A 26,981-nucleotide genomic window follows, 5' to 3' on the forward strand; every position below is an offset into this window, starting at 1 on the left:
TCTAATTATAAAAAACGACCGATGGTTTATTGAAAACGATAGGCATAGTCGGATGAGTGCCGATCACGTGCGGGATAATCTTTCACGTTCCATTTATCCGAAGTAACGTATAGCTTTTAATTACGTTACGTACACAGACTCGTCTAACAACACGTTGCGATTTTCATTAAGAATAAACGATTGTTGAATTGTACGCTTTTGTAAAGCTTTACTGTACATCGTATGCCATATTAAATTTTCATATATTACAAAATTTTCGGGTGTACATACAGGGTCAATTGATAAGAACGTCCGTGTAATAACTAATTTCTTTGGGTATATATTACAAAAAGAATGGCCAAAAATTTGGATAGATACATTCTCGTTATTTTTATTAAAAGTAATATAAAATAGTCGCTTCGCATACCTCGTAAACCTGGCGTTAATGAAATGGAGAGTCTTATAAACTCGCCCTGTACATACAACGTATACAATAATTATACAGGTGGCCAGATAGCAGCAACTTCCCCATGCGCTGATTCCGGTAGCCATTTCTGATAGGTCGACAATAGAACTGAAATTGATTATATATTATTTTAATTGTAGAGCACTCCTCCGGTTCTGTCCGATGTATACTTACAAGTCCTATCGTTCTCCCACGTCTCGATTAATTTGTCCCTGGACATGATCGCGTGAGACAGCAGAAGCTGAGACATTTCCTGCGTCCGCGGCACCAATTTCGCCCACGCCTTGTTAATACTCTGCGGTGTCGAGAGCAGCGAAGGAACGAACCGTTTCAACTTTGGACAGACTTTTCCTTCTAAAAAGAAGGAAGCGAATCGTTTCACTCCTTCTGTGGACAGAGGATGTTCCACGTTCATCACTGGTAATTTCCAACCGGCCCTTCCCACCGTACCCGTGATGCTGCACATAACTTTTCCAGTTTCCTCATCGTACCATGGCGATGGATCGGACAAAGGTTCTCCAAGTTGGCAGAGCGAGGGAGCGAATTTAGGCAGCCATTCTGGCTCTATGGCAGTGACGCCACGCATGTAGATTTTATTAGTCTCGTATATCTCCTGATAGACCACCCACTCGGGACAGGTCTTGCGAAGAACGCAGGACGAGAGCATGAACACTGGGTCCTCCATGTCCAAGGTTTTGTACGCGTACTTCCATTGTTTCTTGTCCTGATCTTCGCTGAGCTCCTCAGGCATCACTTTTTTAGCGACCTGGTCGGCCATCCCAGCCAAGATGATTTGCCTGAGCAACTTGGCTTCGACATCGCTTGGCGGTTTCATCTGTGGATTGATTGTTAGGTTCAGGTCCTGTATGTTCAAGTTGATCTCGTTTGTCAGCTGCTGCCGGAGCTTTCTGATCTCCACTACTGCTTTCTGTCTCAGACCATGCTCTTCACAAAATGGGACAAGCTTGCCTTTGGTTCCAGCGTATTCGGCTGCTCCTACTGCTCTTATCAGCACCATTGCATCGCCTGCAATTGACATATATCAGTAAGCACAATGCCTGGACGTACACTGATTAACTCCTTGTATTTCAATCGACCTACCAAGGAGCAGGCTGTTCCCTGCTCCAGCCCAATAGCGTCTCATCTGTAGCCACTTGGTTTTCGCGCCAGCGTCGGTGCCAAGAGACTCTACCAATAATTCTTGAACGGAGAACGCAGCAACCATGCAGACAGTGTACTGCAAGAGATCATGCTGATGGGACAGGGCCAACATCTTCCCATAACGAGGAGCAACCGGAAAAGCGGCGATGCTGTGGCCGAGAGGTGTAACTTTCGCGCTATAGGAATTCTCCTTGCCTGGCAAAGGTTGGAACAGTGCTCCAAGAATTAATAATCTCGTTTCAGCTGTTTTTAGCTGCACGATGTCCGGCGGCGTTGGGAAAGGGAAATTTACAACTTTATCGATGCTCATTACTTTCATTTGCAGCAACAAATCGTCCACTGGCTTCCGTTGAATCTCCGATTGACCGAACTGCTCGAACTGATCGTTGAACACTGCTGAAGAATATAATCTACGAAAACATGTTCTTATGTTAATACGAATAAAATGAATTACAGCAATGAATTGCATACCTGTAGCAATGACCAGGACCTGTTCTACCCGCTCTTCCTGCTCGCTGATTCGCAGACGCCTTGCTAGTGTAGCAGATTCTGTAAGTGCTTACACCTGTAACTTTATCGTACATTCTTGTCTTACAGCGTCCACAGTCTATCACATATTTCACATTGGGGATAGTTAAAGAAGTCTCTGCGACGTTTGTGGCTACCACGCACAGACGGTAGCCCTCGGGAGGTGGTTCGAACACCTATAAGCGAGGAACACGCTTTAATTCTATCTGATTACTTGGAAATCATGTGTGGAACATTTTTTAATTACCCTGGCTTGCTTATAACTCGGTAACAGAGAATAGAGAGGTAGCACCCACAGTGGCTGTGCATTCGAACAAGCTTTCAAATCGATAACGTCTTCGTCCTCGTCCTCATCCTCGTCTAAATGTATCTCCTCGTCATCTTCGATTAAATCTTCGTGCGTGTCGTCGGTAGGAATTACTGCGTAACTGTAAAACGGAAATAATGTAACTATGCATTCATTCAGTATAGAATAATATGTCTGCGTACTCGTCCAGATTGATATTTGGCAATTGAATTTGCTTCTTCCGTCTCAATTTGTTCTGACGCAAGGCCTTCTTTGAAAGAAACTCCTCTTCAGAGTCATCTTCGTGATCTCTGTTGCTCTGAACATCTTCTTCTTGCTCTTTCGAATCTTCTGTCTTTTTCACAGACGTTTTCTTCAGGTTCTTATCAGCTTTCCTCTTGCTCTTCATAGGGAAAGCTTTTCGCAATTTGCGAACGATGAGATTAACTTCTTGTTGACCTGAATTAGTTAGCATAAATAAGTTGGAGTATCAGTGTGATACATAACAATCATTGCAAGGCACACGTACCTGTTAAAAATATTAAGATACCACCGTCAGGCAATCGGGTATGTATCTTTATCGCCTTTCGCAGAGCATCGCTGACATAATTGGTGCTGGTCCTTCTGTTAAAATGTATTGTAACTGGAAACTGCCTAGACTCCACCGTCATAACCGGTGGTTTTACTTTAAACAATCTTTTATTCTCTACAAACTCTTCCACCCTCAAAGTGGCTGACATCACTACAAGCTTCAGAGGGTTGTTCCTCTTAATGCGTAGAGGGACTATTCGTGACAATAAACCTATTAAAATGTCAGTGTACACACTCCGTTCGTGCGCCTCGTCCAGGATAATCACCGAGTATTTTGTTAATAGAAAATCCTGCAAATATCATTGTAATTAGACATCTTTCAACATCACTATTATGATAAATGACTCATGAATAACATACAGTTTGTATTTCTTTCAATAAAACACCGTCAGTCATAAACTTGATCTTTGTCTCCGGCGTAACGTTTCCCTCGAAACGAATCAAATACGAAACCTCTTTCTCGGTCAGATTCATTTCCTCTGCCACACGTTTGCTCATAGACATAGCAGCCACCCTTCTGGGTTCGGTCACTCCGATCATCTTGTCTTTAGCATAACCAGCTTCGTACAGGAACTGTGGTACTTGAGTGGTTTTTCCACTCCCTGTTTCGCCAGTGATTATTACAACAGGGTTCTCGTTAATCGCCTCCACGATAACTTGCTCTTCTGCTACCACCGGTAATTTTAATCGAGCTGCTTGAATCTCTGGCTTTCTCTGCAGCATTACAAAAACTGCAGGCTTCTTTTCAACTGGTTTTTGTGGCTTTGGAAAATCTTTGCTCGGAAGAACATCAGGCTTTTCTGTTTCCTTCTGGCTAGGCTCTGGTGCATTATTTACAGGCTTTTCTTCTTCCACAGTATTTTCCTCCGCTTCATCTTCTGCAACTTCTGTTTGATCTTGAGTCTTCAAAGTATTTTCTTCTTGTTCAGGCTCTTCGTCTGCATCACTGGATTCACTGTTGCTAGATTCCTATAATGCATAGTCATTAATAGACTACGGATCTTTATGCAAAATAAAAATATAGTCTAGTTATCAACTTACATCGAATCCAATAACATTTGGATCAGACACAGCTTTCTCTTTTTTCTCATCCGCTAGAATAGCTAGTCTCCTTTTCTTTCCACCTTTAATAGCATTTATCGGCGTCTCTTTGTCTTCGTTTATGCCATCATTATCTACTTTGTTATTGTATTTCCTGACGGGTAGTTCCGCTTCCCTAAAATGACGTTTGAAGCCTTTGGTTTGCATGGACGTTAACGAAACATACTGCTGTAGCTCTTGCGGCGTTGCTTGAACTTTTGCTAATTCTTCTAAAAGTGTAGATCTCTGTACGCAAAGAATATGTCCATGAAACAACAACAGAAACAATATGGTGCGCTATACATGAAATACAACTTACTTGCAACTTTTTCTTTCTCTTCTCGACAACCTTTTCCAATTGTTTTCTACGTTTCTTGGATAATAGTCGAGTGACAGTGACTTTCTTAACTTTATTCTTTGTTTTCCTCTTCTCGTTCGGAAGAACTAACGCGTTACACTTGTCATAATCGTCTTCGCGATGTTTAATATCCAAAGTGATCTATATAAAATGCAATACAATCGATCTTTGTTTCTTTTTCTATAAAAATTATTGTAACAATACCTTCTTCGTGTCGGAGTTGTCAATTTCAACTTCCGCGGCATGTCTCGCTTTCCAGTTGAATCGGTTTCTTCCCATGATTGATTACAATATTTCATTCAATTATCTCATTCATTTGCTTTCGAAGATAATTATTCAGTATATTTCGTGCTCATACATTATTGTTTTCATATTGTTTTGTAGCTGCTTGTGTATACACCTGTAGAGGTTAGGTTCCCCTCTATCCACGTGCTTCGAAAAACATGTGGCAACATAGAGTTCTGTTTTATCATCTACTTTATCATCTATATAAACATTGATTTAATAATTTGTTTATACAAATCACAGACTTCAGATCCGTTAAATCTGTGTACAAATGCAATTCATTGGTAGGGAACCAAGCGAATGAATATTAACAAAGTAACCAAAACCATTTTACAAAATTTACAATAGAATATTACAATAGAGATTTACATTATCGACATCCGCCACAAAAACTCCGTCGGTAAATTCGGCTACTAGTTTCAGCGTTTCGCCGCTGCATCAATTGGCGCTGTACGGACCCTCGAACGAAGCAGATAATTCTTGCCGGAATTTCCACTGCGTCTTATGGGAAACGCGGCAAGAATTATTCGCGCTTGATTGAAACGTAAAATTCCAATGCTTTCCTATTACAATAATTTCTATTCAAGATACTAACTACATATGAAACACACTCTAACATTCTTGTTACACAATAATTCGCCTGTAAACTTAATAAAATTTCTATAATTCCGCGAATCGAGGATAGAGAATAGAGAGAGAAAGAAAGAGAGCGCCTCTACCATCCACACGCGGAATCAAGCAGACATGTCGCCAGACTTATTCGACTTACTAATGATACCCTGCAAACATGTAAATAAACTGTTGCCGTTCAGCTGACCAGCTCGTGTCGACGAACCGTGCACGAGACCACACGAGACTCGCAATATGTGTGTAACTACATGCGCGGCTGTTTGTCCGATAATTCAAAGGTGGGTGTGTGCACGCGATTCATGACGTTTGTGCAGCAGACGGCGCACGTACGCAACATTGCACTTTGACACTTTTCCCTGGCCGTCTCTTTAAATTGTGCGCAAAATTTTAATGCTGAGCGCGCACTCCTTCAACGTGCACAGATCACATGATTTCATTGCGATATTTCGCGTCAGCTCCGGTTTCTCGTTGATCTTGCCTTTGCGAACAATGTTTTCCAAGACATTTTGCAGCCATCGTCGGTTTTCGTTCTGTACGTCAGTTTGACAGTCGTCGATGGGTATTCTCGTTTCTATTTACTCTGTAAATAATGTTCGATGATATCACGGGCCACTGAGCTCGTGCGCTTTATCATGGTCAACAAGCACAGAATTTTTCAGTAACATATTCTTCCTCGGCTGTGTCATGGCAAAACAATAGTCTGTTTTTTATTTAACTGAATTGTCTGTATTGTTCTGATTTAAACACGACTTTTCTTGTAGATGAATGTTCCACTTTACGGACTTTTCGGAGTTGTCACAGCTCTGTTTGTATACCTGATTGGGATCGGTACGATTGCTAAGCTGTTCATTTGCCTGATAGCCATAATTTTAGGGTACGATACTCAATCTATCTGTATGTAATATTTAAGCCTGTTCTATCGCTTTGTATTCATGTATTCTTTGTTACAGAACCATCACATGCGTGTTTAGAACGTACGGCCCAAACCTTGATGAAGTGATTACTTCCGAAAGGGAAGATTTAAACAAGAAGACTGAAAAGCTTCGGCAGGTAATACAACCTATATAGTAGACAATTTATGCTTTCTCTAATCACTGTTATATTTTACAGTATATTCTAGAATTATCCAAGAAGAAGTTGAATCTCACATTAGATAAAAGAATCACTGGTAGCCGTGTCATCGACGACTCCCTGCAAGTACATACTCGTTCGCGAACAATTTCATTAGTAGACTGCGGATCTTTATGCAAAATAAAAATGTTCTGCATTCATTGTGGGAAGCAGGAATAGAATGAAAATTGATTTCATCCCTTCATGACTTTGTTACATTAAAAACAACATTACAGTATTCTTAAATTTTTCACCCAACCAACTTCATCATAAATGCATAAAGATCCGAAGTCTATTCATTAGCACTATTTACTGTTTGTGTCGTAGTAACTTAGCGATTCGCAAATTCCTTTACGCAGGAGATATTAGATTTCGTGATCAGAGATTACGTGGAACCATGGTACAGTATAGTCACCGACGACGAGGAGTTCATATATTCTGTCCGGGACACTGCTCAAAAGATAGCCATCAATATAGCCAATCGGTACGTAATTCGAATAACGTTGAATAGGAAAATATCCTAACTAAGAATCTCTTTGAACGAACAGAGTGAAAGGCGTCGATTGGATACCTTACTTAACGACTCGCCTCGTCGACGATGCAGCCTCCCACGTGAGGCTGTACCGACAGGCGAGGGCGAGGATGAAACAGCTACGAACCAGGAAACTGCAAAAAGGTAGTGCAAGCTCTAGCACGTCCGGAGGGACTCCGAAGAGAACACCGACGCACAGACGAAACAAAAGCGAGACGGACGTGTCCTGGTATTCGCAGTCAAAGTTCTACATTCCAAATTTATCTTCGTTGACCGAGCCGATCGAGACCGAAGAAGAGAAAGAGGACGAGTCACTCGAGAAGATATTCTTCGATCTAGAAGTACAGATGGAAAATAATTTGATCTGCAGGGATCTCGTCTGTACCGACACCACTCAAGAGCTAGAGTTCCTGGGGGAGATATCCGAGATCCTGTTGTACTTGGTACTACCGAAGGGAGACTTCGATTGCCTCACCGTCAGGTTCATATTAAGAGAGTTGTTGGTGAACGTGATTATCAGACCGCTCTTGGATTTATTCTCTGACCCTGATTACATTAATCAGGCGTGTCTATGGCTGGTGAGTAGAGGTTGCGAGACCTTCGTTTCGGGTCGCCAATCCTGGGGAAACAAGATAACGAAATCGATAAGTCCTCGGTGTTTTGGTCACCCGAAATCGAAGATCTTAAGGGGGTAGATTCTCGTTTCCAAGATTGCAAGGGTGCGGGATGCGCCTTCTCATTTCTCGATAATGTTTTCCTCAAAAGTCCTATTTTTTACGATTACGAGGCGTACTTTGCATTATTCGGCAGCATGTAGCTATCGCAACTTTATGATAATAGCGACAATAATGCAAATTACGCTTCCGAATAATACAAATTACGCCTCGTAAACGTAACAATAGGACTTTTGAGGGCGCTCGCGGTCTAGATTGAACTTTTATCTAGCGCTTTCGACTACTGAAAACCCCCATCTTTGCATTATCGAGAAATAAGAGGCGGATCCCGCATCCTTGCAATCCTAGAAGCGAGTCTACTCCCTTAAGTTCCTTTTTTCTGATACTGGAGGTGTGCGAGAATCCAAAAATGTCTGATTCTTGCACACCTCTGATACACCGCCTAAGCGAGAATGATTGTTTCAGTGCGTGAAAGAGGCAGGTTTACCGAGCGACGTGTTTCTAACGGTGATCAGAGTGACCGACAGTTTGGACGAGCTGACGGCGACGAAGAACATAGTGTGCAAGGAGATCGCTCATTTACGCTCGAAGGACTCTGGCGGCGAGGATAATTTATCCGTGAAGCAACAGCTGAACAGTCTACTGTACGTGAAGAAACTCTTGGAGACTAGGATTATCGGGATGCAAGAAGGTTTGGAGACGGAGAGCGACGGGATGGGAGCTAGGCCCGAGTGGAACAGGCTGCTGATGCCAGGTCAAAAGCTGGTAAACCTGCCGTTGGACGAGTTGCTGAAGAACAACATAGCTCTGAGCTATTTCATCGATTACATGACCTCCATAAACGCAGAATCGTACTTGTACTTCTACCTGAACATTTACGGGTGGAGGGTGTCCGCCGAGCAACAGATATCCGACATAGAGTTGCAGAAGCTGCACGCAGCTCAACAGGCAGGTTCAAGTTTCACAGGGTCGACGAAACGAAAGAACACGGACCTGGAGAACCTGAAGGAGGCAGCTACGAAGATATTCCAGCAATACCTAAGCGACAAGGCGTCGCCGAAGTTACAGCTGGACGATGGATTGGTAAAGATGTTGGTGCACAGAATTCGAACCGAGTTCGTCAAGGAGACGTGGTTCGATGAGCTGAGGCTCTGCTGCTACGAGAAGCTGAGAAACGAGGACCGGTTTCTGCCGGGTTTCAAGAGGTCGGTCGCCTACGTTCGTCTGCTTGCTGAACTAGATCTGTTAAAGGACCCGACTTCGGAGGAGGACTCTAAATCTCTTGATAGTATCAGTTTGTCGAGCACGAACAACGAGTTGGAGACTCTGGACGAGCTGTCGGAGATATACAAATCCGAAGAACCGAAGTCGAGCGACTTCAGCGACAGCAAATTCAGATCTGGCTCGTCTACTAGTCTAGCTAGCATGGCGGAGGCAAACGAGGCGAAACCATTAGACGAGGTTGATGCGGAGATCGCATTCAGAGCTGCGAAGAACATGAAGAGGGCAGCTAGCATCGACGCTGACCACCACGTGGCGGAGGGTAAGGATCTCTCGTTCTTTTTCGAGTCGAACGCGGATCAGTTCGTCAAGCTCGACGAGAACACGTACGATCGGAACGCGATCAAGAAGCTGCAGCAAGGTCGATTCGAGATCACTGCCAGGATCATCGAGACTGGGATCGTGAACGACCGGGGGAAAACCTATGGGATCTACGCGGTGGCCGTGACCAAGAACTATGATTCAGGGTACCAGGAGAAGTGGCACATCTATAGAAGGTACTCGGACTTCCACGATCTGTACCAGAAGATCAAGGAGAAATACTATGATCTAGCGAAGATACCATTCCCGGCGAAGAAGGCGTTTCACAATATGGAGAGGACCGTTTTGGAGAGAAGGATGGTAATGCTGAACGCCTGGTTGCACCAGCTGACCAAGCCAGCGGTTGTCGACGGTCATATGGGTCTTCAGAATCTGTTGTTGAACTTCTTGGAGCAGGGGGACTATGATAAAGGAGTAACTGGCGGACAGATATCCAGAACGGTAAGTACGGTGAACGAGGAATTGTTTTCACAACGCCAGACAGGGTCTTCGATGTTTTCTTTACTGCAGATAGACAGTCTGATGAACCCTCTGAAGACGTCCATGAAGACTGTGACCCAGGCAGTGAAGACCATGCCGGATAACATGTTGAACACGGTGGACGGCGTGATGGACAACATCAGTAAATTCTTTGGGAACCCGAAGAAGCCCAGCGGCTTTTACGAGAACACCAAAGTCGGCGCCGGTCTTGACACAGAGGTAGGGTATTTGTTGCCTGCGCTAGCGTATCGGAAGCTATTAATGTCTCTATTTCGCTGTTCAGACCGATGACAATATTCCGTTGCGTATAATGTTGCTGCTGATGGACGAGATCTTCGACTTGAAGGTGAGGAATCAATGGCTCAGACGACGGATTGTCACCCTGCTGAGGCAGATCATTCGAACTATGTTCGGGGACATAGTGAACCGTCGGATAGTGGAGTACGTCTCCCTGTTAACTAGTCCAGCTAAAGTTGCGGGGTACTTGAAGCTGTTCAAGTGAGTATTTCAAATATTTTATGAAATGCATCCCGTTTCGGAAAGTCATGTATTTTCTGAACATTATACTGTTCTATAATTTTAAATAACAACGTGTTTACAAAGAATGATTACTCGATGGTTTCCCTTGCTCGCAGGAACAGCTACTGGCCCAACGGCGTGAAGGCAGAGAAGAGACCACCGCGTGACTCGGAGACGAAGGATAGGACTAGAGTGGCGGCGAAAGTCGCTCTACTGTCTTGCCTCTCCGACGAGTTGAAACATATCATAGGTAGCGACACGACCAGACGGGGTCTTCTGAGGGTGTTCGAATTGTTCCAGCGACCGGTGCTGAACAGACGGTTGTTGTACGTGCTGCTGGAGGGGATCGTCGAGATGCTATTCCCGGAGAACAATCTGGTAGAGATTTTTCGGAAGCTGTACGCGGTTTCGCCGAGGGTGCAGAACAGGGTGCACGCGAAAAAGTCTTAACGTCGATAGAGACTGTGCTCGCGAATCCTTTTCTCATGATGGTCAAAGAATCTCGTAATCGACACTCACACCTGTACACATCGCACCTGTTTATCCCGTTAACCGGGCGAACGATTACAATTCAATGGGAACTAAGAAATAAACAAGTGGAGAAAACCGGATTCAAGAAATACTGACAAACGATGCACAGAGTCTACACACAAATACATACATTATACACATAGTACACGTGTCTTCCCCGGTTAACAGGTTAATTTATATGTCCACGAGGAAAATTGTAAAAAATACGCAATCTTTGTTCGAAGTACATATTGTTACCTTCTTATAAGTACACCGCTTCAGACTGGCGATGTGATTATAGAGAACAGTGCGGCGCCGTTTTGTTCCCACTGTTTCGCCATTGGCTAGACTGAAGCGAGTCCACGCCTACCGTAGGCCGTAGCCCCACCGATGGTGGGGGATGAAGCGTGTTTATAAGCAGGGAATACTATGTACTATACTTCTCTGTATGATGTTTTCTCGCTTTCCCTCTGTCTTCGTGGAGAACGTTGGCATACGAAGCGGCGAGACGAACGCGTAATCTAACTGGGAACAAAATCGGAAGTCTTAGACTTTCGCGGCGACACCTTATTACTGTTTCTACACGTGTACATGTATATTCGATGATAAGTGGGAGAACATAGCGTTACCGAGCGAACTTGAGGTCTGACATCGGGCCACGATTCTGGAGGGCCGGCATTCATGTATTAACACAATCGGTGTCGATGATTTCTCGGGTCCTTTTCGAAAGCGTTCGCGACCGACCACGGCAGCTAATTCATTCGTTATATCGGCGCGAAGTTCCTCCCCCCAAAGGTGCGACAACACTAGCAAGTAGAATGTCTGACATTTTCTGCATGTGTCGCGAGTTAAGCTTGCTAATGTATTCGAACCACGATAAGCTTCAAGTTTGCTCGGTGAGAAGCTATAAATTCAGTGGCCAAATAATTTTTCTCGATATTACGTAGGGCAACGTGATAAAAATGACCTCTCGCGATTACCTCGTAGGGAACACACCTTTTTAAGGACTAAGCATTCCATTCGCATTTCACTAATGTACTTGTTCATCCGACTACCGGGGCGAATCCCTCGTTGTATGTACGCGCATTAGGAGGCGACAACACTTATATTCTCTATATACTTAATTCGTCGTCGGGATACAATTTCGTGCCATTCTCGCGCGGTGGCGATTATATTTATTTATTCGCAGCATTCTACGAATCTCAATATACATATGTATATATATTATGCGTATTCAAGCGCGCGTGTGTGTGTATGCGCGCATGGCTATACCGTATGTACACACACAAGCTCGTGAATCTATTAATTTATCTTTGTCTCTGACCGGACAGTGTAAAATTGTTGTAAATGTACGACTTGTACATATTTAAAGTTGTTTCGATCGTGTTGAAGCGCCATATCTATCACGTTTACTTATTAAAGCAATTGTTTATAAAAATCCGTTGTGTCTATCGTCGTTGCAACTATTACCTCCCCCTTCTACCCTCTCTCTGTCCTTTCGGCTTTGTAGTTTGTACAATCAGAAGACAATAGTTCCTTCTGCTCGAGGAAAAGAAAGAATCATAAAGAATACATGTTCGACCGGGAACAAGAGCGGAAGTCCTCGAGTTCTTCAGGGGGTCCAGTGCCGACGGGGGCCCACGGGGTGCAAGACTTACAGCACCAATGGCCAGCGGCGGAGGAACGTTTAAAAAAGAAAGAAAGAAGGAAAAAAAAACGATAATTGCTCTGAATCGGTCGGGCGCACCGCTCGCGCGCCACCGATAAAAAGCAACGCGAGAGAGGGGGGAGAGACACCATGGGCAAACGAGGAAGAGGGAACATGGGGACACGAACAGAGTGAACAGAGCGGGCAAAAACAAAAGGGGTTTATTACCGTGGTTGGCCGAAGAGTGGCGCAAAGATTAGGGGGGAGAGTACGGGACATTAAGTGAAAAGAAGCGTGGGGGGGAAGGGGGCCCGCGCGAGACGGGGGAACGAGGGTACAAGAGCACACACGTCTCATCGCTGTTCCGCGTCTCGGGGAGACATTTTGCTTCGGCAAAAAGCCGTCGAACACGAGAAGAGGGGGTTCGATGGGGGCGGGGGATTTCTGAGGGCTTCGTGGGAAGGGGGACGCGAAAGCAGATCCAAGGATTTCGGAGGCTCTTCGATCGGGGCTAGTTTAGAATGCTCCGGTAGGATCGAATTGCATGGAATTAATTGCCCGTTACAAGGAATCATCGCTCTCCAATGTTGCTTGAGAATGATGCTGCGCCCCATCAACGAGCTGGCAATTTCGCCATTCATCAGACAATAAATTCGCAATAATTTGGAGCACATATGGAGCTGACGGTTTGCAATCGTAGAAGCTCGCAATCGAGATTATTCTACCGCATTAGCACCGCGGATACTCTTTGCTATCTGTTGCTGGCATACATTATTTTTTACTTGATAAAAATCTCACACATGTGCTCCGAATATCAATAAATGTTCGCGAAAAATCCCGATGCAAAAGGTTCGATAGTTTTTCTGGAAAAAAATCCGAGAAATGCAAAACAGAATACCCCCGTCGTTAACCGGGTCTCTGGAGGCCTCGCGCCGGCTGGCAATTAGCGCGGGTTACAGTAACCTTTTAAACGGAAAACTGAACTCAGGTTCGAATTTGGGCCGAGCAATCTACGAGAGATCGGGTACCGGGCGGTGAGCGTGCGCGTTTTGAAAAGGGGGGTTCGTCGGCTGCCCGGCCCCTGGGCTTTTCTGTGTTGGGGGACACAGTGGCAGCGGGCGTACGCGCGTCAGCAGCCAACTACCAAGCAGAATGAACGAGAGAGAGAGAGAGAGAGAGAGAGCGAGGAGCATACAGGCTGAACGAACGAACGAACGAATAGCGTACTAAACGAAAGAAAATCGATATGCATGATTCACGCACGCTATAGAGAGACGCGAGGCGACGCGCGTTGTGTGGGGAACAGGGAACCGAGAGAGGGCTAAGGGTAGGGGTACACGAAGGCTAGGGGTGGGTAGAGGGACCCGGTGAAAGGAGCGGCGAGGGGAGAGGGGAAAAGAGCCAGAAACTGGGGGGGAAAGACGAAGAAGAGAGAGAAAAGATAAACGGATGGGAACGAGACAGGGTGACACCATCGGAAGGGAGTCGAAGAGAGAGGGGAAGAAGCGAAGGTAGAGCAACCACTCTTCTCTCCCCTCGATTCTCTCCCTTTTGCGCGAACCAAAAGGGGGACGGAGAGTTGTGCTCTGCTCTATGCGCGCGATGAGCGGGCACACACGTAATTCTATACAAGCGCACGTTGGAGGGGTATTCTTACAATGCTACCCCCTCGGTCACTCGATCAGTCGTGTCCGAAGTGCCATGCGGTTGGAAACCGATGCGATGCGATGCAATGCGTTGCGCCGGGCAGACCGATTCTCTCTCGCCGTCGTCCTTCGACTTCGAATCTACACTAACCGACCGGCCGGCCGCGAAACCGATCGAATTCGTGCACGGAGAAAAACGGGGACAAGTTCGCGAGCCGGAAACATGTTCGCGGCAGCTTAGAAGTCAGTGGAACACGCCGCGAGGGCGAGAGCCCACCCCTCCGGTTCTCGTCTACGGGATTTGAACGACGCGTTTTACCCGCGCCGAATCGACGCGTCGCGACTTCCAGTGCGCCGCTACTTTCGAACGAAGATTCCAGTGACGATGAGGATGATGAGACTGCTGCTACCGTTGCTGCTCCTGCCGGTGATCATGACGACGTTGATGATTAACACGATGATGAACGAACCGGTGGTGTCTAAGCGACGAGTGTTCTCTCTCTCTCTTTCTTGCGTTGTATTGTAGAGAAACGTTGTATTGTCAGAGGAATGCTTGTAATCGTACAGGTAACGGTCCGTATACAGAGGATAAGCTTCTCTCCGAGATCAGACAAGAGATCATTCTAGCTCCTGTAAAAATATCAATGGTGAACCGTGGGGGAATGATTAAAGCGTTAGAAATTGAGAAGCGGACAGCAGATTTTATGCATTGTTACGAGAATGAGTAGATCGTTGTATCATTCTCCGCTCGCTGAAGTTAGTTAAAAAAGAAACGAATATCTACGTAGCTTCTGTATCTTGAAATCGATGCGGACAATTTTTATTTTGCATAAAAATCCGCAGTCTATTGGCAAGCAATCGAATAATTAGGTGAATCAGTGATTAGATAGGTAATTGGTTTCGCCCCGTTTCCTTTCGGGCTCACGGGGATTTCGATGCTAGGAACGCGAGACTAGGCGTCGCGACGCGGGCTGGTCCGCGTCTATTCGTGCTTTCTCTCTCCCTCTCTCTCTCTCTCTCTCTCACTCTTGCATCCAGATGTGTATTACGCTTGGCTTCTGAGAAAAGCAGTCGCGCTAACTATCAACGCGATTGTTCGTCAATTGATAAAGGGATACTCACTGGAACAGAAAAAGAACCGAGAGTTCAACACAGAGACCAGTGCTGTAGCCGTGGAAAAAGCACGTTGAAATCGATGATAAAATCCGCCGTCTAGTTGTGACGATCCTTTTTAAGCAAGTCAATAGCGTCGGTCAACGCGTTGACCGGCTTCTCTTTAAAAATTCGAGGTATGAATGCTCGCGAGGTATCTGATAACTTTAATCGCGGTATCGCGGGATAGGAATTTTCAAAGCACACCGAGAGCCACACGTTTATCGGCCGATTTTTCCGTGTACGTGGTCGCGCGCGGATCGACGCGTAACGCAAGCGGACGAAACGAGAAAACGATGCCGGGTTGCGGTCAGCTGGGTCTCGCTTCGAAACAGGATACGCCTGGGACTTAAAATGAAGAAACGCGGCAGATAGAAGCTAGGAGAGAGACGCGATCGAGCTGCGTGATCGTCGCCAATCGATTCGATACCGGGTGACGCGGCCAAACGATCTACGTCGCCAGAAATGAGATCGTTGCTCCTGCCGGAGGCTGATCGTCTTCTCTTCCGTATGCCGATGATCCTGATCCTTCGGTGAAACTAGCCGTCCCCAAAATTGTTCACCTACGAATAAATAACACGATTAAGTATTTAGTTGTACAGTAAGCTAAGTAGAGGTTTTTTAGTAGAGTTTATTTTCACAATGCCTCGTCGAACGGTTTGTAGGTCAAAATTTGGTCCAGGGGCATTTTTGATCATCTTAATACCGTTCGCGACGGAATGATAATAGGAAAAGCTGTCCGGGAAGCCGGAAGGGCGTCGTTGATGATGACCGATGAAAATGTGAGGTCATCGGTGGAAACACCTGCTTGTGGCGCAGGGAAATAGCATCTGCCTAGGTCGACTGTTCTATTTCCAGCTGCGTTTCCCGTCGGGAAGCCGATTTGAAATTACAATGTATCCTAGGGGATGATACCGATCTCCGCTGCTCGGTGTAAGATGTGTAAGCGATGCTCGACAGCTTCTGCTTCTCGCATCTGTTGCGGGACTAACGTCGAAATCGACACCGGTGCCTGCGTGCGTCGAGTCCGCGAGACGCGTCGTTCTCGCGAGGGCAACAGAGGTATCAGTATCGTTTAAAGGGACTCAAAAACATGATACACGCGGACGGATTAGCTTACTTCGCCGCGCCACCAAAGAGAGTCTCCTGTCGCGTCACGCAGAGACAACTAGACTGGTTTATCCTAGTTCTTCTTGGTCCGCGAAGGTCGTTGCACCTCGGGGAGCACACCGCGTCGCGCTCTGCTCCCGTTTACCTGCAAAAGAAAACAGGTTGAAAAAGACGCGGGTGTCGAGTTTCCGCGCGAGAACGTGCGAAGTCGTTCCGAGTCGTAGAAACATTTCATCGAACTCCTATAGGACAATATTTTCCTTGCTCAATCACTGTTTAAAAGAGCTTCCTTTTGTTACGACTACTTCTTTTAGACACCTGATGATATCGAGATGATTGGACGGAAGAGTAACGCTTACCTTTAATTGCCTTCGAGAATCGACCCTATTTCTTGGCACGTAGCGGTAGAAGTACCTGAAATGTATGAACATATAATTACTTGAATTTGTAACGATTAGAAAGAACTAATCGAGAAAGCGAGAAGGATTTACCAGGCAGGATCGTAGTTGAGAGAGTCCAGGAGCAATTGTTCCTCGCCAGTGAAAGTAGAAAAATCCAGTAGAAAGTCCTGGAATGTATTCTGGAAGAAATGGGCCGGAGACTGGACCACCTGTTGAAGTGCACACATTATTGAAACACGATCATTTCGCGCATAGAATAAAACAGATAGACATACGATTACTAGATGCCGATGATGACTAGGCTGGGGATCTGGTTACTTGATCGTTTCAAGGATAGACAATTTAAAGAGTGTTCTAGCTTCAGAGAGATCATTGAAATTTGGAGTTGATCAGCTGAGAAGAGGAATGATTGATCAGTGAAAGAGGTGGTAGGGCAAGGGGTTAAAGCAGAGAGGTGAACAGATGGGTCCTTGCGTTGGCAGAGTCCTCGTGTTTGGAGGACAGAGAGGCTTACAGGAAGAGTGACGGATGTGGTCTGGAAGGCGACGACGTGCGAGGAGAGAAGAGAGAGAAAGAGACTTAAGCATAGGTGGTCGCAATTTGCACCTAGAACACAGAGAGCCACCGATATCTAGTATCCCGTCGTATTATTACGCTCGAGGGCGTTCGTAAGGGGGAACGGAGGTCCAGGGATGGCTGGCCGTCCGGTAGGCCGTCGCGGCGGGTAGGTGTAGGCTTACTTTGGACTCTGGTGTGGGATTACCGGTACTTATATTCAACTCTAATATTAAGTTACCATTTTGCTTTACGGCAAGTGAACAGGCTGCCTGCATATAGGAAGCCATCCGAGCGCTCCTGGGACAGTCTGGCTCGCCCGTCTGGGCCCACCTACGACACATAAAGCGTCCGGCCCGGTTCGGCTCCGCTGTCTTCCGTCGCCATCGTGTGTCGTCCAACGTGTCCCCTAATAGTCCTCCCGGGTTCTTATCAGGAATCGTTTCTATTCGAATCGAACCGCGCCGGTGTCGTGGCTTCCGGTCGCGAGTGACGTCCTGCGGATGTGTACCTGGTTTCCGACCGGAAATCGAAGGAATCCTGACGTCCACACTGACGGTGCGAATACACTAGGGAGCAACTCGCGAGATTTTCTCTCTTGTTCCGAAAATTGACTTTCTCGTCGAAGAACAAATAATTGACAGATATCGACTGACGGTACGTAACGAAACGTGTATTGTACGGTATTCCGAGTTGGTTTAAAAGTACAAAAATGTTGCGCAAGTTAGTTGCTAGTGTATTGGCGCCAGAGGCATCCTCTCTCGAACTTGATACGGGTACCAAGTGGAACAGGTACGTCGGAAATGATTTACCGCTCCCTCGATACTTTCGATTCACCTCTGTTTCCGGTTCTACCAAGTATCGGCCACATCAAGGGACGAGAAGATGCCGCCTCCCAGTCGGACGGGATCCGCGAGGTTTCGAACAGTTCGGAACGCAGAAGTTCAAAGTTCATAAGTCAGACCGTTGACGACTGTTTTACAGAGCATCCGGGGACACGGGTGGAGCGGCTCGCAGATTGTTTGCACGCGCGTCAACCCCTACAACTTAAGCCTAATTTATTATAGAAACCAACAAGGGACGCGGCTACGAAACTCGGCGCACGTGTAGAGTATCGAAAAATATTCGACTCGCAGCCTTTGCAGCTGCTTTCGTGTTTCGGGGGGTGAGAATTGTCCCCGGGGAAAATGTTTCATTAAACGTGCCGGAAACGCGATAGAAAAATATTCAGAAAAATCGCTCGTCTCTTTACAGATAACTCGCTGTTTTGTTAATAGTTTCTTTGTCATTAACGCTAACTGTTGCCTTATAAACAGAACAAGATTAAATTAATTTGAACTTCGTGCGGTTCTTATTATAATATCTGGGCTGCTAAATATATTTATTTAATAATTTACCACGAAAGCATCTTTATCATTTCAGTAATTGTAAAATAAAACAGTCTGGCGCCGTTTTCACCCTCGGAAAACTAGTTGCTGCAAAAATTACGTGCAGGGTATTTTTCGACGCTCTCGCTACCCAGTTAGGTAATGCCCCTTGTAAACTTGTAAGGCTGCGGCGACAAGCATCCGTCGGTTAGGCAATTTGAAGAGCGGAACCGGAAGTGGGAAGATGTCGGTGGTCGGAAAAGAATAAGAAGGCAGAGGTACTGACTTCTGTGCGTGCTGGGGTACGCTATTGACTTCCTAGCACCATTTGAAATCAGTACTACTCTTCTTAGCAATCCACGCAAAGGACGCGAAGGATCCAGAGGAAGGATCAAGATCGGGATACGCGTGTGTTTGAAAGTGTGCGTGTGCGCGCACGTGATAACTAGACTGCGGATCGAATAACAAGTTCTGTCTCCCTTTAATAATTCGAATATGTTGACATTCTTAAATTCTGTTGATCTCCCTATCGTTTTAAATCCGCGGTCTAGCGATTGCGCAACCACAAAATACACGCGGTAGACTGTGGTTTGTCGGTATTAAAACTGTTACCAGTCGCTTTATGTATCCTCTTCTTTCTCTTTAGTACACAATGCTCTCTCGGGCGAGGCTCGCCCCGCGTGTTACAAAAGCGTTTTTGTGCGACGATATACACGGTGTCCGCGATCACTCTCCCTAATCATCGATCGATCGAACACTCTCTCACGACTCGTATAATTACAACCGTACGTACATGCGTATACGTATACATATTAGGTCGAGTCAGAAATAAATCTCCTTCTCTCCTGGTTACAGATCTACGCATTTATCATTCCTAATGACTCATCGTGTTCTCGAGTCGCCGCGATTACATAATTGTCGTCTGCTTTATCGAGAAACAAAATCGCTAGAACGGAAATAATTCGTGACTCGATCTAATATATGAGCCCGTTCACTTGCCAAATCTTGTTCTAATACATTCTACAATGTATCTCATTGGATTCGGATTTTCATTTCGTCGATTTACTCTTGTACCTTTCAATTTGGCGAACGCGCGTGGCTCATATACAGGGCACGTCAAATAAAGTGTTGCAAGCTTCTATGGAACGATTTTTCATCTGCACGGTAGAGAAAAAAAATCTGACAAGGTGTAACACTCTATTTGAGCCATCCGGTACATGGTGCATGTGTCAGCCAAGAACCACTAAAACCGTGCTTGTACCGGGGAAAGAGAAAAGAGTTCGTCAAAAAAAGGTGCGCATCCAAAAACGATTTTCCAGTCGATGTCTTGGACCAACAAAAAAATCTTTAGCGATTTCTTTGGCTGAACAACGAGGATATATAGTTGTATCTACATGTCTATCTATAGATATTTTTATCTGTATGTATACACGCTACCGTTCGAAAGCCGAGAATCACATTCATAGAAATTTCAATTTGGCGGACTCGCGAGAGAGTCCACCTCCGGGAGTGTTATGCGAAAAATATTTTTTCTGGCTCGCGAACGTCGGTGTACGTATAAACGTCAACATTTATGCGAATATAATCATTAACATGAACAACGTCCGTTACGCTGCTCTCGCGATCCACCAGATTCCGCGTAATTCTTATACCGGTTCGCAATCGCGGAACAGGACGAACGGCGTGAGTGTAAACGAATCCGCTACTACAACTATTTAGCGAGGCTGTATGGGACAACATTGTAATAAATAAGTTCGGGCCGCGGAGGTCGCCGCGACAATGGCATAATAAAAGAATACGCCCGCGTCTATGTACAATGTGTAAGCGCCGACACTGACAAGTAACGCAAGATGTCTCAAATAAACGGGATCGCCTAAACGTCTCCTTTAATTGATGTACGAGAACCTTCGTGATGTTTTTTCAATGCGGCAACTTGAAATTTAGGTGATCCCATTTAGCCGGGACACCCTGCATACGTATGATGTTCCCTAGACCGCGGTGCAACAACACAGTTTTCCCTCGTTAGCGTCCCATTGTCCATCGCGCGACGCTAACGGGGAAGAACTGTGACTCGTCGTGCGAGGGTAAATCGAAAATACAGAATGAAATTTATCCGTACAAAAGTCCGCTTTTCGTTAAGATCTAGTCTGCAGGCTTCTCTGACGAGCCGCGCGCATCATCGTGCTCGCAACAAGTAGAAAACGCGAGCCACGGAAACAGACGCGAATGTTCGGCTTGCTGGAGAACGTTTTCCATTATTCTACGTGTAAATTGTCTTTTTCCAGATTTCGCTTGATCTCTGTGCGCACGGTGTCAACGCGCAATTCGTAGCACGGAACACAAGTCTGCGAAGTAAATCAGATAAGACTCCCTGAATGTATCACGTTTCAATTAGTTTACGAGAACGAAGAGAAGCAGTTGCGTGCGACGTAATCGTGTCCAATAAATTTCTTAATTAAGCTTCGCGCGAAAAATCACATAGTCTGGTTATGCTACGAGCTACGTGGACACCTTGTTTACAGGTTCTCAAAGCAATTTTTCTTGTTCCGGCACGCGTCGTCGTCATTTCCGGACCCAGGAACGGCTCGAGCTTCATAGCGTTCGAAGAGAGGTTAGCATAGCTCGAGGCATCAGGTTTGTGGGCAACAATCACAGGAAACGACAACGGACGACCGTCTCCGTCGAGGCGAGGAACCCGCGATCGAGTTCCTCCCGCTTAACGAGTTCCTTTTCGATTTTTGGAACACTGGCCGCGTCTCCTGGAGGACGCCGAAGCACAACAAGATCCCCGGGTAGAACTCTGTCAACTCTCCGGCAGTTAGGTGGAGTCCTTGCGTCGGCTACCCGCCTGCAGCCTGGTCCAGGTCTCGCCCAGCGCCTTCGCGAAGTGGTCGTCCACTGGAATAAGACAATCAGTCAAATAATCAGTCGATCGTCTTGTCTTCCATAGAGGAGCGGCAAGCATTTCAACTTCAAAGAACAGATGAAGAGGGTAATATCTTTTATCTTTAACCCCTATGCCAATAACAAAAATTTTCTACGACATTCGATGACGTGGCACTTCACAGTTTCAATTTTTACGCGTTAATTGTCCGATCTTTATGCAAAATAAAAATTGTCTACATCCATTGCGAGAAACTGGAACCAAAAAGAAATCTATTTCCTTAATAACTAGACCGCGGGTTGTTAGGAGGGAATCTACTGGTAATAATCTGGGACCGGTGCTGGTAGATTTTCTGTTAAAGCGAATATATTCTGTTCTGAGAGTGACAAAGTTAGCCGAGACACCCTCTACATTATAATATAGCTAATGGTGTACCGCTGAGGCCAGCTTCCTTGTCGGTGGTGGCTGCATTGAAGACTGCAGCGTACTCCTCCAGCCCCAGTGATCGTTTAAAGTGTTCATCTATCGCGGGATCGCTTACCCCTCCTACGGTTCTCACCCCGGTCCTCTGGCCTCCCGCCGCTGCGGAGGGTGTGAGGGTTGGGGTGGGTGTTCCCGCGGTGTCTTCAATCGTGGTCCCTGGTAAACAAAAGATTTCGTGATCTCCTGAGCCCTCAGCCGGCGTCTGATAAATATTAGAAACCGCGAAGCTCGTACACAGGGCTCGGGCTAAATTTTCCCCTGGTCTCCTCGCGCAACAACGTAAACGGAGCAGACATTTATCCGAGACACCCTGTAGAGACAGTGCAATGTTTCCAGGACTGAATTCACAAGCACAACCCCTGCGACGACTCAATAAAAACTCTGTGCAATTCTCCAACGCTGTGCATTATTAATCTTTCTTAAAGTACCACGACTTTAAATAGCCGAGTGTATAAAATGAATTTGATTATATTCAAATAAATATTGAAGCCGAGTCTATCATTTAAATTCGAGGATAAAGGGTGGGGAGGGGAGGGTGGAGAGCACGCTGGAGCAGCCGTTCTTTGCTGCTGAACGAACAAAAAGCGAGTCTGAAAGCCGAGGAATTCTAGGAAAACGGGAAATACATCCCGTTGAACGTCGAGGCCGGTGGGCAGTCTGTGCTGGGTGTTGCACGGCGCGCATCTGCCGGCCGTGGATCGTGGTGCATTGTTCAAGGAGCCAGCCACCCCATTGCGGTGGACAATGGGGATGGCTGGGGAGCCCCCTATGACCAAGAACAACGCGGCAACGTGCCTAACGAATTCGCGGCGAAAGCCTGGGGTCTCTCTCGCAGCCAGCCAGCCGTCTGTCTCTCCTCTCTCCACCCCATCATAGGGCACACGCTTACCAGGCTGCGGTGTGGTAGGCACGATCACGCTAGGCCTAGTGTGACGATGATGATGATGTACCCTGGCTGCCGACATGTCGAGAGCCTCGCTCTGGATGGGATCTCTCCTGCGATCCTTGCGCCACGCGCTGCTCGGCTTCCGGTGCAGATTCGTCGCCTTTGGCCTTTCCTCTGTGAAAAAAAATCGCTCGTCAGTATCGTCGCGATTCATGTCTTAATTCATGTTTTAATCATATTTTCATCGAACTCTCCCGAACGCCAAACCTCTTGGGAGCGCAGTTGCATTCTCTACGATTTCTCAGTATGCTTGAGGATAGGAATATTTTTTTCGGATCCAGATCAAAATCTTGCATAATGGCTGTTCGATTAGATCGGATTTTCGGGTAGATTCTTTTCCGAGGTTTTCGTCCTGGCAACCTTGCGGAAGGAAGTGGATCGATTTCCGTTTCCTGGGACGTTCGACGGGTCGAGTATCGATCGAGCCACCCTTCGAACGATCCAGAAGGGGTGCTGTAGAGTCCGGTTTCGCGGGATCAGGCCGGAAGCGCGTAATAGCCGTGAGAGGATCGCCAGGAAGACGCTCGGAACTGGTTTAATGACGAAGGACGAGCAGCCGCCGACCGATGGGACGACGAACGAATCCGGCCAGCTCGTTCTTCCTTGTTCGAGCGTGTTCGTAAATCGAATCCGGAAATTCGGGAAATCGTGAGACTTTCACCGCTGGTACCGTTCATCCCTGACCTACCTAAGATTTTTTGGAGCCTTACTTTTTAAACGTACATTCAATGCGAATAAAGCAAGCCGATCATTAATTTATGATTCCCGCATTACGAGGAAAAAGCGGCGAAAAGGAGATCGACCTTGAATCCTAAGCTGAAGGTCAATGTTTGCGAAAAGTGCTTCTCGCGGAAATTTTTATTAGTCTGATCTCGCTTAGATCGTTGAATGAGAACAACGACCCGGTAGATCGACCGGTCCACGTACCCGCCGTCCGGTAGACCGATCGGAGGCTGCCGTTGCTAAGCCACGGCTGCCAGAAGCAGCTTCTCCTGGACGAGACTTCCATTGATGGTCCGATCTAGCGAGGAAGCTAGCCTGCGGCGTCGTGAGTCCTGTTTCAGGCCACCACACACATACACACTAGCAAATAGATGTGCAGAAGAGTCTGGACTAACGCTAGGATCGAAAAAGACTCCTGCGGAATGAAAATCGCGCGGCTACTTCCAGAACGATCGAATCAATTTCTCGTTTCATAGAAATCGCGGGCGAACCTTCCTGGAAGTTCTAGCGTTAGATCGGAGACTGGGGATCATCGGAACCGTTTCGACCCAGGGATCTTTCGCTCGCCGAAGAACGCCTCCATTGTGTCCCCGATCGAGCTAGATCCGAGCACCGGCGGATAGATCGCCGATCGGATCTGGCGATCACCGTGGAGCGAGGTCGCGGCTAGGGAAACGCGGGACAAAAAGCATGCTCTCGAAGAACAATAGTCCCGGTTGCAAAGCGCACCGCACAACGTATCTCGGGGAACACGCGACAACCGCACACGGAGACAGAGAGAACACGCTCCACGCTATTCGGAGGAGAGACGACACGCGTTCCTGAAAACAGGCCGCGCGGATTCATGAATGCCCCTCTTACGCGACTGTCTTAAGATTCATTCATTCATCCAGCTCGTCCCGGCCTCTCCGTGCCCCCTCCATTCGAGAAGGTTGCCCCTTTCACACGCGCGCATCGCGCACGGACACGCACGTGAACGCACCGCACGAGGGATCCTCGCCAGCTCGACTCCTTTTCGCGAAAAAGAGAAATGCATAATATATTTATAGAATTAATCGTGTTGCCGAGTTTGGAAAAGATTTAAGTTAGTAAATATGTATATTGATCATTCGATTCTGTGCACAGATCTGAAGAGCATGAACAGTTTTATGTACGCTTTTAAAAGAAGGATTATGTACCAGCTTAGAATAAGTCGTCTGGTAAAACATTGGCTAATTCAAGCAGCATAGCTTGAACTCTCGAGCCGCAAGAAAGAACAATCCGCAGACACCCACGATTTCCCGGAGGCTGAACGCCAAGCAACAAGCTACAGGACTAGTCCTTCTGCCTTGCAAAGGCAAGATCAAGGTGGTGCGTTATCCTCTCGCTGGATCGTGAGCCATCACCGAGGAATCCGTGGTATTTTAATAGCGGCGAGCGCGCGCGCGCGAGCGAGCGAGCGTCCAGGTAATCGCGGCCAGTTATCGGGCGTTCGTTTAACTGTGAAAGCCTTCGCTCGTGGCCGTGAATACGCGAGAACACCGCGGGACAGTACCGTGTCCGCAGTGGTGCGGAATTAGAACCGAATGACTCTATCAATTATTAAGTGATTCAACTGTACCGCAATTTAATCTGCAATTCAGACATCTGCAATTGTCGTGCGATCTGTAGACTGCAATTACAGCGCAATTACGCGGCAAATTGCAATCGAGTCGGAATTATTCATGCAGAAAAAGATGATCGGTGACGTGCATGGTATCACTTATGCATTCTTCACATCTGGACAAAAAGAGATTGCTCTGTTTACAACGTGATTCTGTTACGCAAAATTCCCTGCACTTCTTATAAATCATGCCAAGGCGTGTTAAATTGTAGTTACTCGTTTTCGCGATAAACGCATAAAATCCGCAGTCTAGTGATTACAGTGTTTAGCAACTAAATCGCTGTGTAATTGAATTGCCGCGTAATTGCAGTAGAACGTGATTAAATCGGGTAATTAGAATCACAGCGTGATTCGTGCAACGGCGTCGATAAGTTACGGACCGCCGTTGAGAAATCGCACTTACCGATCGCGCTTGCACTCGGTCGATTAAAAAAAAAAACTGCTCGCACGGTAATACCGACAGTTTGCGAGCGCCATCGGTCGGTGCGAAGGGGAACAATGCCCGCTATTCGGAACAGGTTCGAAGCTCGGAATTCCAGCGGGACAAGAAACAGCGCGACGCAAAGCGCCGAATCGGAGAGCTCTCGTCACGGCCTGGTATTCCGTTCGATGATAGGACCCGATCATTTCCATTAATCTCGGGTCGGCGGCGTACGCGACCTCGTTTGTCGCACTCCAGACACGCTACTTCGTTTTTCCTTCCTCGAATGAAAACAATTAGGGAATCCGCTTCCAACACGCTCACGCGGCCTCGTTCTCGTTAACCCTTTATGGGGCACAATCCCTGAGACGTGAAAAGAGATTCGTTTGTCGGGTGGTCTGTGAAAGATTAACGCTTTCGGTCTTGAGCAATTTTTACTGGTAGACGGGACTGGTAAGAGCATACCAGTATTACCCGTTTCTAAACGAATCGCTACCGTTAGAACGTTTTCACATTGGCCGGTTTTCGTTGTCTGACAAATGAATGTTGGCCTATATATCGTCCACTATGTTTTCTATAATCGAGTACTAGCAAGAAAGAATAACTGCGAGATCGAAACTGGACGTAAACAGTATAATATTCATTTGTCGGCCGGCGAGAAACGGACAATCTGAGAGCGCTGTTATCCTCGGGAAACAAATAAGATGTTTCACCCTCGTGATATTGAAAGACGTATGAAAGAAAGGAAGGGGGGGAGGATAAAATCAGTGACGACGAAGAAGAAGAGAAGAGAGGAGAAAAGAAAGGACTGCATGGATACAAACGACAGAGCATCTGCTCGGTGTTCGGTAGTCACGTGCGTATGGTGCAGCAGCACTATGAGGACGCGGGCGTCACAACAAGAGAAGAAGGAGGAAGAAGAAGAGAGCAGGAGAAGAAGAAAAAGAGAGAAACGCTGGAGAAGGAGCCACAAGTGCGTGGCGGCTACGTGTTGCCAACAACACGGCTCGAAGAAGCGGGAATCGAAAATAAACACCGCACAATGTTATCTAATTCAACATGAAATTGGCAATTGGTAGGAATGCGGTCTCTCGCGACTGGGGCGAAATATCACAGGAAGAGCTCCCCCCTCTCCCTCTCTCTGTCTCTCTTTTTCTCTCGCGTGTCTTACATAAATCCTCTCCCCGGTGCGGCACACGATATACGTTGTAC

At 46.6% G+C, this 26,981-nt stretch overlaps 3 protein-coding genes and 1 long non-coding RNA gene across 9 annotated transcripts in view; 1 reads left to right on the plus strand and 3 right to left on the minus strand.

Moving 5' to 3' along the window:
• Kz (putative ATP-dependent RNA helicase kurz) lies at positions 1-5,557 on the minus strand. Its single transcript, XM_076444134.1, has 11 exons — positions 4,654-5,557; positions 4,411-4,590; positions 4,053-4,337; positions 3,372-3,980; positions 2,950-3,301; positions 2,624-2,879; positions 2,382-2,562; positions 2,078-2,310; positions 1,547-2,016; positions 620-1,471; positions 1-553 (listed from the first exon to the last, which is right to left on the minus strand). The coding sequence occupies exons 1-11, from the start codon at positions 4,726-4,728 to the stop codon at positions 477-479; spliced, it is 3,570 nt and encodes a 1,189-aa protein (XP_076300249.1). The 5' UTR covers positions 4,729-5,557; the 3' UTR covers positions 1-476.
• On the plus strand, positions 5,453-26,335 carry LOC143218735 (sorting nexin-13). Of its 4 annotated transcripts, XM_076444139.1 has the most exons (10): positions 5,460-5,642; positions 6,126-6,238; positions 6,315-6,414; positions 6,475-6,561; positions 6,834-6,958; positions 7,023-7,584; positions 8,146-9,723; positions 9,793-9,981; positions 10,046-10,260; positions 10,398-26,335. In XM_076444139.1, exons 1-10 carry the CDS (start codon positions 5,613-5,615, stop codon positions 10,729-10,731), a joined length of 3,333 nt encoding a protein of 1,110 aa, XP_076300254.1. In that variant the 5' UTR covers positions 5,460-5,612; the 3' UTR covers positions 10,732-26,335. The 4 variants fall into 4 exon arrangements, with proteins under 4 accessions (XP_076300251.1, XP_076300254.1, XP_076300253.1 ...); XM_076444136.1 differs by having other exon boundaries at positions 5,453-5,642; positions 8,146-9,981; XM_076444138.1 differs by lacking the exon at positions 5,460-5,642 and adding an exon at positions 5,682-5,896 and having other exon boundaries at positions 8,146-9,981.
• LOC143218748 (uncharacterized) lies at positions 16,358-17,549 on the minus strand. Of its 2 annotated transcripts, XR_013011157.1 has the most exons (3): positions 16,839-17,549; positions 16,707-16,761; positions 16,358-16,492 (listed from the first exon to the last, which is right to left on the minus strand). It is a non-coding gene; the product is annotated as an uncharacterized LOC143218748 (long non-coding RNA). The 2 variants fall into 2 exon arrangements; XR_013011156.1 differs by lacking the exon at positions 16,358-16,492 and having other exon boundaries at positions 16,617-16,761; positions 16,839-17,333.
• Positions 21,427-26,981, minus strand: part of LOC143218747 (uncharacterized) — a 9,483-nt gene continuing 3,928 nt past the window's right edge. The window contains exons 1-4 of one of the 2 annotated variants that reach the window (XM_076444157.1): positions 23,911-26,932; positions 22,927-23,097; positions 21,990-22,193; positions 21,427-21,568 (exon numbers count right to left, since the gene is read on the minus strand). In XM_076444157.1, the coding sequence (XP_076300272.1) occupies positions 21,489-21,568; positions 21,990-22,193; positions 22,927-23,097; positions 23,911-23,992 (537 nt within the window). In that variant the 5' untranslated portion in view covers positions 23,993-26,932 and the 3' untranslated portion in view covers positions 21,427-21,488. Of the gene's footprint in view, positions 21,569-21,989; positions 22,194-22,926; positions 23,098-23,910; positions 26,933-26,981 lie in introns of those variants that run through there. The other variant, XM_076444158.1, reaches the window with a different exon arrangement.

Source organism: Lasioglossum baleicum, chromosome 20 (genome assembly GCF_051020765.1).
Source record: "Lasioglossum baleicum chromosome 20, iyLasBale1, whole genome shotgun sequence".
Classification (NCBI taxonomy): domain Eukaryota; kingdom Metazoa; phylum Arthropoda; class Insecta; order Hymenoptera; family Halictidae; genus Lasioglossum; species Lasioglossum baleicum.

What these genes read in the sequence shown, in the direction of transcription:
- LOC143218735 (XM_076444136.1), top strand. Translation starts at nt 5,613, where the DNA reads ATGCGCGGCTGTTTGTCCGATAATTCAAAG. An exon ending in GTTTGTCCGATAATTCAAAG is followed by an intron (nt 5,643 to 6,125) that starts GTGGGTGTGTGC and finishes CTTTTCTTGTAG; the next exon opens with ATGAATGTTCCACTTTACGG. An exon ending in TCATCGACGACTCCCTGCAA is followed by an intron (nt 6,562 to 6,833) that starts GTACATACTCGT and finishes TCCTTTACGCAG; the next exon opens with GAGATATTAGATTTCGTGAT.
- Kz (XM_076444134.1), bottom strand. Translation starts at nt 4,728, where the DNA reads ATGGGAAGAAACCGATTCAACTGGAAAGCGAGACATGCCGCGGAAGTT. An exon ending in TATCTTAATATTTTTAACAG is followed by an intron (nt 2,880 to 2,949) that starts GTACGTGTGCCT and finishes TAACTAATTCAG; the next exon opens with GTCAACAAGAAGTTAATCTC. An exon ending in AGGGAACAGCCTGCTCCTTG is followed by an intron (nt 1,472 to 1,546) that starts GTAGGTCGATTG and finishes TGTCAATTGCAG; the next exon opens with GCGATGCAATGGTGCTGATA.